A 9057-nucleotide genomic window follows, 5' to 3' on the forward strand; every position below is an offset into this window, starting at 1 on the left:
CTGCGTTGTTGTTGTTGCATTTTTGTTTTTTTCCTTGGGTTTATGCATTTGTGCAAAGTCTGCAGGGGCAGATGGGGACAGCAGGAGATGGGTCTGGGCTCACCTGGTGCATGGAGCAGCTGGGACTTGCACTGGGATGCTGCAGCAGCATAGATGACAAGTAGAGCCCTTAGCCTGAGAGTAAGGTGGAGAAAAAACTGCCTGAGCTCATTCCTTCTTTGTTAGAGCAAATAAAAGTGTGGGGTGCCCAGTGGAGCAGGGAGCGCTTTGGAAGTCCCCACGGGACAGGACTGAGCTGGGGCTGCTGTTGCTGACTGGCTTGTGGTGTCGGGGCCAGATGGCAGAGGTCAGCTGTCAGCAGCCTGTCCCGGATCATCCTCTTAGCTTGAGCTGCTGAGCTGAGCCTGGCTGTCCTGCTCCGCTGGGCAGAGCCGCTTGCTCTGCAGTCGGCAGCGAGGCTGGAGCGTGAGCTTGGGAGGGGCAGCTCCTTCCCACTGCAGGCTTTGCTTACCGACCCCTGAGCGTTCCAGGCTTGAAAGCAAGCCCATGTTTATGGGTCTCAGACAAAAACTTGGAGTGCATCCGTGACAGCGGTTTCCCTTCCTCTGTTCCGTGCCAGATCCCTGGGCTCAGTGGCTTCAAGTGTTGTGGAGCCGGAGCCTCATGGCAGCTTTGTGCTCCACTGCGTTTCGCACCGCGGGGTTCTGAGGGATGAGCTGGGAGATATCCAAGTTCCCTGGGTGATGGCAGCGATGGGACAGGAGCAGCTGCATTAGTGCTCATGCTTAACAAACAACTGGGGCCGAGAGCTGCATCTGCTGTGTGCGTACAAAGCTGGTACCAACCTTGTGCTCTCCCTCCAACACCCTGGGTGTCCTGCTGGGAGACGGTGTAACGTGCACCAAGCACGAACAACTAATAAAAACAGAATAAAGGAAAAGCGCAGCGCTGGAATTAGTTCCTTATATAAAGGGTCAGTGCTTCAATCTCATTAGCATCTTAAGGAGCGGACACTTAGCTGCTTCCAGCTCCCACGGTGCAATCTGCTCAGCAATCGGCTTTGGGAGCCCGGCAGGTGCCATCACATGCTCAGTGCCCGTGGGCAGCAGCTCGGGGCACCCATCCCAGCGGCCGCTGTCTGGGGCAGCGCGCCCATGAGGACACAGCTGCCGCCCCACGGCCCATAGCCAGAGCGCAATGGGGCAGCTGGGGAGGAGGCGCGCGAGTCTCTCGGCCAGCCTGAAGACTGGGGCACGGCGGGGCTGCCGCCGCACGCCCGAGGAGGAGGAGGTGCACATCCCGTTCGCACAGGACAGCCTGGTGAAGCAGTGGAGCTCCATGCAGAACGTGGCAGACAGGAGCCAGGAGGAAAGCAAGGTTCCCGTTCGGAGGAACAAGTACTTCCTGAACATTAATGTGGGTGGCAAGTTGTTCCACATCGCCTGCAGAGTGGTGGCCCGGTATCCCGTCACCAGGCTGGGGAAGCTGGCCACCTACACGGACACTACAAAGAAGCTGCAGCTCTGCGACGACTACTCCGTGCAGAAGAACGAGTACTTCTTTGACAGAGACCCTTCCATCTTCCACTACATCTTCCACTTCTACTGCAGCGGGGTGCTGTGGATCATGGACGAGATGTGCCCCAGTAACTTCGTGGAGGAAATCGAGTACTGGGGGATCCACCTGAAGTACTCCCAGCGCTGCTGCCGGATCCTGTTCGAGGAGAAGCAGGACGAGCTCAGCGAGTACCTGAAAATCCAGAAGGAGCTGGAGGCAGAGCTGGAGCCCATGGACTCAGCAGAGCAGTTTGAGGGCAAATGTTTGGGGAAGTTCCGCAAGGCGATCTGGAACCTCATTGAGAACCCCTACTCTTCCGTCCCGGCCAAGATCATCGCTGTCATGTCGAGCTTCTTCGTGCTCATCTCCATCGTGGGCATGACGCTGAGCACGGTGGAGGAGATGAAGCACAAGACAGGGAAGAAGTGGATGGAGCAGATGGAGATGATCTGCGCCATCTTCTTCACCTCCGAGTACCTCATGCGGCTCATCTCCTCCTCCAGCTTCAAGAACTTCCTGCGGGCAGCGCTCAATGCCATCGACCTGGTGGCCATCCTGCCCTTCTACATCCAGATCCTCTTTGAAAACCTGGACGAGGGAGAGACGCTGTACCACGAGGAGCTGCACAAGGTGGAGAACGTGAGCAAGCTGGGCAAAGTGCTCAAGCTCATCAAGCTCATGCGGATCTTCCGCATCCTCAAGCTGGCACGGCACTCCACCGGGCTCCGCGCCTTCGGCTTCACCATGCGGCAGTGCTACCAGCAGGTGTGCTGCCTCTTCCTCTTCATCGCCATGGGGGTCTTCACCTTCTCCGCTCTCATGCACTCGGTGGAGCACGACGTGCCGGGCACCAACTTCACCAGCATCCCCTACGCGTGGTGGTGGGCAGCGGTAAGGCGCGGGGGGAGGGCTGCAATGTGGCTGTGGGGTGGGGGTGGAGGCAGCGAGGAGCAGAGCAGGGGGTGCCAGCCCTTCCCTCGTCCCAGCTCCGTGCGCTCCCTTTCCCAAGTGAACCCACGCTCAGACTTCACCTCCTGTCCGAGCCCTGGGCTGAAGCACCCCCAGCCCGCATGGCTTTGCTCTGTCAGTGCATTGCCCCATACTGGAGCTGGAGCGTGGGTGGGTGATGGGGACAGCAGCTCTGGCTGCAGAGCAGCTCACAGCAACACGCGGGGCAGCAGCAAGGTCACACACACAGCGCTTCGTCCTCTCCCTTCCCCCCCAGGTCAGCCTCTCCACCGTGGGCTATGGGGACACGGTGCCCGACACGGTGCTGGGCCGGATAGTGGCGTTCGGCTGCATCTCCTTTGGCATCATCCTCAACGGCATGCCCATCTCCATCCTCTACAACAAGTTTTCGGACTACTACGCCAAGCTGAAGGCGCACGAGAACGAGAGCAGCCTCTCGCTGAAGCTCTCCAGGCGGCTCCGCCTGAAGGAGCGCGTCCTGCGGAAGCTGTCAGAGTGCTGCCGAGCCGAGCCCCACTGCCACCACTGAGCGCTGGCGCCGGGCACGTGGGGGGCTGAGCTGGGGAGCAGCCCCGGGAGCAGGATTTAATAAACCAGCCCCACACGGTGCTTTGTCTCGAGTTATTGGCCAGGCATTTCGTGCAGTGCAGCAAGCACCGTGACAGCAGGGAGTTACATATCCCCCTGTTCAGCAGCTCCTGGACACTGCTGTGTCCAAGCAGGTGCTTTGCTGTTCCCTTGGCATAGGAACAGGACCATGCAGTCACCCCCTCGTGCTGCTTGGAGAGCACGGCCAGGGCAGCAGAACCCACTGCAACCACCACCCACACCCCCCAGCACCCACCCCATGGGCAGCACCGCCACAGAGGGAACCCCACAGAGAACAGCACGTTTAATAGTTCCTCTGAGTTCACTTTACAAAACGCAGAAATGTACAGACATTTACAGGACACTGTACAGGCGGTTTCGGTCATATATTAGTGCTCTCGCTATATACATATGGTACAGCCGCTGCAGGTGGGGGAACCTGCACGCCCCGCACAGAGCTGCCCCCGGGGACTGTGGGCACAATGGGGTTGGTCCCGAGTCCAACTCTGAGCCTTCCCAGGGTCACCCCAAGCAGAGCCGGGCACCCCTTTGCTTTGCTCTCCTGCAGTAACCCACAGCAGTGCCAAAGAGAAACCCCCGCAGAGCTGCTCCGCACGGGGGGGATCTCCGCGTCCCTCCTGCCTCAGTGGCAGCCGCAGCTCCCGGCCACCATGTCGTCGTACTGCTTGAGGACCACGTTCTCGTCGTCGTCGAAGTAGAGGAGGTTGATGGAGTAGAGCTTGTCGGGCACGCAGCAGGGGCTGCTGACGCCCTCGCTCAGCTTCAGGGCGTTGATGATGGACTGCACGGTGGCGTGGTTGGTCGGCCGCATGTTCTCACCCAGGGGGAAGGGGCAGGCGCCTTTGCAGTGGTAGGCGTTGTAGCCCCGCGGTGAGATGATCCACCCGGACCAGCCGATCTCCTCGAAGTCCACGGACAGGGGGTGCCTCTGGCAGGGCTGCAGGCGGTCCAGGGAGCGCGTGTTGCGCGGGCCGGTCAGCTTGGCAGGGAGGTCCCGAGGCTGCGAGGCTGCCAGAAACAAGAAAAGGATTCCATCAGTGATTGCACGTGCCTGAAAGGAGGGAGAAAGCGGAGCAGCGGTGCTGGCCACCCCTCCGTGCTGTCACTGCGACGGGCAGAGCCACTGGCAGGTGACAGCCCTGCAGCCCCACGGTGGTCATCACCGTGAGCACAACTCTGAGTGTGCCCACGACCAGGCTAAGCCAGAGCCGGAGGCTGCAGGCAGGGACCTGGGCACAGCACCATGCTGCACGGCACCCACCTGGGAATCCGGCCACGGGCAGGGATGCTCCTCGGCGCCCATCATCTGTGAACAGGACCAGCATGGGCTTCTTGCTCTCATGGTGGTCCCCGCTGGATGCAAACTGCACAGCGGGGGCCTCGAGCGCGCTCCCACCCAGGCCGTGGACCATCACCAGCAAACCCCGGTTGCTGCTCTCATCTTCAGTCCAGTCACGAACCTGGGGAAGAAAAAGCAGCGTCACCACCATGGGACGGGGCAGGTGCTGTGGCAGTGTCCCCATGTCACCAGAACGTGGCAGGATGGGCAGTGGGGCAGTAGCAGTACCGGCACCGCGACGGGGCACCCACCCACACCCCCACCCCTCCCCACAGGCTGTGTACCCTGACCATGGGTGGGCACTGCCAGCCCAGAGTGGGGCGAAATGGGTTAACAAGGCTCTAAGATGCAAAACAGCCGCTTTTTCCCTGTGCCATCCATTCGGTGTAAGAGCACTCACAGCCTGAGTGATGGCAAAGACCTCCCAGCCCGAGCCCTGCAGCGAGAGCAGCCTGGTCGCCAGCAGCTTCCGTCCTTCGGGGGAGTCCGGCTCGGTCCTGTCCAGAATTTGGTACACGCTGACCTGGGGACAGAGGCAAAGGGCAGTGATCAGCCACGGCCCGGGGGGGGGGGGGGGGAACGGTACCAGGGAAAAAGGACCAAGATGGGGAGAAAGCAGCGTCAGCATCGCCAGGCACAGCCGGGCACATCCCTGGCCCCCCTTGACCCGTCCCACCTGGCAGAATTGGTCCTTTTCCCCCCCCCCTTCCTCACCTGGCAGAAGTGCTGCCTCCTGGGCCCCTCGGTGGCTCTCGGCCACAGGCGGAAGAGGTGCAGCTCGGCCGTCAGGATCTTCTCATTCTTGGCCACGCTGGAGAGGACAAAGAGGAACCGCATCTTCTCGCCGTGAGCTGCGGGGAGGGACAGGTTGGGAATTGAAACCAAACAGCCCCTTCCTGCAGCCCCCCCCCCCCAAACTCCCCCCGGCACCGCAGGGACCCCCGCCCCTTACTTCTATCCAGGAAGCTGCGGACCGTGTTGCCCTCCAGGACGTCGGGGTTCTTGGTGACGCCGTCGGCGTTGGCCACCGTGTTGAACAGATCCACCATGTACTGCGGCGGCTGCTTGACGTGGGCGGGGGGGGGCGGGGGGTCCTCCATGCCGAAAACTTCCAGCAGCTTTTTGAGCGCCTCGGCCCTGCGGTTCACCGGGGCCACCGGCCGTGCCAGCGCCAGCAGCAGCAGCACGGCGCCCAGCATGGCTCTGCTGTCCCTGCCCCGGCTCCACTCCCCCCTGCCACCCCAGCGCCGCATTTATAACTCGCTGGAAAGATGGATTGGAGTCAAATATGCACATGGGCAATCAGGAAGGTAAAGAGAGCTAATTGCCATGCTAACAAGGTGCAAAGATGGGCACCCTGCACCAATTAGCCCCAGTACACAAGCAGGAGGGGGGGGCCCGCAGCAGCGCTCTGGGGGGATGCGGGTCCGGCTGCGCTCCTCGGCACAGCTGCCCGGCCTGCCTTGGCTCTCTGTAGGAGACTAACTGGTTTTTAATGACAGCACTAATGGGACAAACAGGAGGATCACGGCTGCATCCCCTCCTGTCCACACGCTGCTCATGTTGCTCTGCGTGGCTGGGGGCCGTGGGGGTCAGTGTGATGGGAAAGCCCATCCCATCCCTCGCACGTGTGCCCCCAGCAGAGCGAAACCGGAGGGTTTGACACAGCGCACCCAGCGCTGCATGGCCAGCCGCCATCTGCCATTGACCCCAACCCCACGTCCTGACGGCGAAAGGGCTGTCAATTATCCAGAACACACAGGGAGGACACGACAGGCTTGGGTTCATTGGCAGAGGAAACTCTTCTCATCCTCCACAGCCTTTCCTTATTCCTTCTTCCCCTACCCCGCCCGTCAGCAGCAGCGTGGGCCGCTCACAGAAGGGATACCCCCATCCCACGGTGCCCAACCCCCCCCCCCCCCCCCGTCCCCCACCTACCCCAATTCTGGCCGGGCGGTGCCAGACGCCACACGTGCAGGGCAGCATCCCGGGACGCTGGGGCCGAGCTGCCAATGGCCCGCGATGTTTGCCTTACAAGCTGCGAAACATTTTTGCAGAGGGTTCATTTCTCACGAGCGCTGCTTAAAACGGCTCTCATTCATAAAACTCGCCTTCTGCCATTTGCATACAGCACAGACAGTCTGGCGGGGGTCTCACAGGAGCCCCACCTGCAGACCCCCACCCCCTGCGCTGCCGGGTGGCCGCCGCTGCCCGGAGCAGGCGCTTCTGTTCGGGGCTGTGCGTACCCATCCCCTGTGCGCAGCGCTGCTTTCATCACCCCAGGCCGAGGGCTGCCTGCCCCTTCCTCCCGGTGCAGCTCGGCAGAACGCCTCCTCCCCTGTGCAAAGCCGGGATTTCAGCCTTTGGGGGTCGATCTGCCCACCCCGGCCCGAACCAACCGGTGGAGCATCCCTCTGCTGTCCCCCTCCCGCCCCACGGGCAGCAGGGCAGCTCCGAAGCCAGGGAGGCATCTCTCAGCATCTCCTCCCCATCCGCGTTCGCTGCCGTGGGGCACCATCGTCAGCCCTCAAAGCCACCGCGAACGCCGCTCCGCTGCGGCTCCGTCCCTGCGCGGCCGGACGCGGCCAAGGCAGCGAGCAGAGGGCGCTGCCCCGAATCTGCTCGGCTGCGATCCCCAAAATCGCCCCGGGAGCTGCGGGCATCCCCGCGGGGCAGCGGGGCCGGGCGGCTGGCAGCTGTGCTTACCCAGGCAGGGATCCCCCGAGGAGCAGCTGCCCCAGCGCCTTCCCGCATCAATTTCCTGCAAAGATTTGCAACACAAAGGCACGAAGATCCCCCTCAGCACCTCGCTGGGGACACCCCGGGGGACGGCCGCCCTCCAGCCCCGGCCCCAATACACAGCCCGGGGGAGGCAGACCCGGAGGGGGAAGGTTTTGGGGACGCGGTATCGCGCTGTGGAAGCTGCTGTGGCTGAGCTCGCGGGGCACCCAGCAATTAAACCGCTGCCCAAATCAATCTCTCCCCGCTCCCTTCATTGCCTTCTTAAAGGAACCCTCACCCCCAAACAAAGGCTGTTCGCTGCTTTCAAGCACTGGTGGATAAATCCTTATGACAGCACGGGACCACTGATTGTGGGGTGTTTTCACCACGATGCCTCGTGGCCGGGGGGCAACCAGGGGCTGTCCCCCCCCCCGAGCAGCACGGCCCAAGCTGCTGTGGCAGAGGCTGAGCCACGGGGACCAACCTCGAGTATTTCTCCTTCATCCTGCAGCTCTCCAGGCTGCAGAGCATCGCACGCAGCTTTCCGAGCAGTGTGCGGGCAGAGAATTACAACAACCCTTCCAGGGACCCCCCCCTTCTCTGGTGCTAGCGGAACACTAGCTGAACATCTCAGCTTTCACAGGGGAAAATCCAGAAGGAAACTTCCCCCGGGTCAGTGGGGAACCCGGGGGTCCGTCGGCATTTCCCAGCGCTGGGCCGTTCTCAGCCAGGAGCCAGCAGCCAGCAGCCGGCCCGGGGCCGTCCAGCACCTTCCCGTCACAGCGTGGGGCACGCGGCTTCTCCCAGCCCTGGAACGCAGCACTTCACGCTGCCTAATGCCCTCACATTGGGCAGCACCGTGCCCCGACACAGACCCCCTGGGACGGATGCTGCCGCCGATGCGATTCCCTCCGAGGCGCGGACTCAGGGTGCAGCGCCAAAGGGACCGGCCCAGCTTTATGGCAGCGGGACGTTTTGCCCCGTCCGGAACAATTCAGTTTGCAGTTCTCGTTTCTAAGTGATTTTTAAAACACGAGCGCAGTTCACTGGCGCGGAGATGAAGGTGAATTTCGGGACATCAGACAGGAAAGGCCGTTCCTAAGCAGCGCGGTTTACAGCGTTATCACCAAGCTGCTTTTCTTGCTCTGGGTGGGGGCTGGGGACCCCCCAGGTCCCTCTGAGCCTGCGGTCCCTGCAGTTCCTTGGGCCACAAAGTGGTGGCAAATCGGATTAAGGAAACATCAGGTTTTCGGACACTCCGTTTAAATCCACGTCCACTGCCTGCGCCAATGCTTTGCAGCTGCACATGGAACCCAGAGCAGAGCTGCTCCCGAAGGCCACGCACCTTTCCCTGGTGAACAAATGGACCGGGTTCCTCCTCTCTCTGCTCAGCGAATCCAGGACACCCCCCAGTCTCCCTGAGTCTCGCTGCCAGCATGAAGCCCGGCAACCCAAAGTCTGAGCTAATCCTGAACGTGCACAGGACCAAAAAGTTTCAGGAGCAGAATTATCATAGAATCATAGAATTCAATCACGCTCCCTAACGCTGGCTGCCCCCGTGACCCAGCACCACCCCAGCTCTCACCCAACCACTTCCCTGCCCCTGCCGGGCACACCGAGCTCCAGGCACAACCCTGCAGCCGCCCACTGCCTGCACCTCGGTGCAAGGCAGAGAATTACAGCAGTAATCCATGGGCACGGCCCTTATGGCCTCTGATACCTGGCTAGCTGGGCTAAGTACCTCGCCTGACTAATTACTCCAGCAAGAGGCTGCGTCCACCAGGGTTTGATCTCAGCACACCCGTGCTCCGCTCCTCTCCTCTCCTCTCCTCTCCTCTCCTCTCCTCTCCTCTCCTCTCCTC

The 9057-nt window shown here is 61.7% G+C and overlaps 2 protein-coding genes across 2 annotated transcripts; one reads left to right on the forward strand and one right to left on the reverse strand.

The window, feature by feature from the left end:
* Positions 129-3123, forward strand: LOC110388858 (potassium voltage-gated channel subfamily V member 2-like). The gene is made up of 2 exons (XM_021378565.1): positions 129-2448; positions 2783-3123. Exons 1-2 carry the CDS (start codon positions 1198-1200, stop codon positions 3053-3055), a joined length of 1524 nt encoding a protein of 507 aa, XP_021234240.1. The 5' UTR covers positions 129-1197; the 3' UTR covers positions 3056-3123.
* LOC110389029 (bone morphogenetic protein 2-like) lies at positions 3573-6381 on the reverse strand. The gene is made up of 5 exons (XM_021378917.1): positions 5427-6381; positions 5189-5325; positions 4875-4997; positions 4397-4595; positions 3573-4143 (listed from the first exon to the last, which is right to left on the reverse strand). Exons 1-5 carry the CDS (start codon positions 5725-5727, stop codon positions 3758-3760), a joined length of 1146 nt encoding a protein of 381 aa, XP_021234592.1. The 5' UTR covers positions 5728-6381; the 3' UTR covers positions 3573-3757.

Source organism: Numida meleagris, chromosome 27 (genome assembly GCF_002078875.1).
Source record: "Numida meleagris isolate 19003 breed g44 Domestic line chromosome 27, NumMel1.0, whole genome shotgun sequence".
NCBI lineage: Eukaryota > Metazoa > Chordata > Aves > Galliformes > Numididae > Numida > Numida meleagris.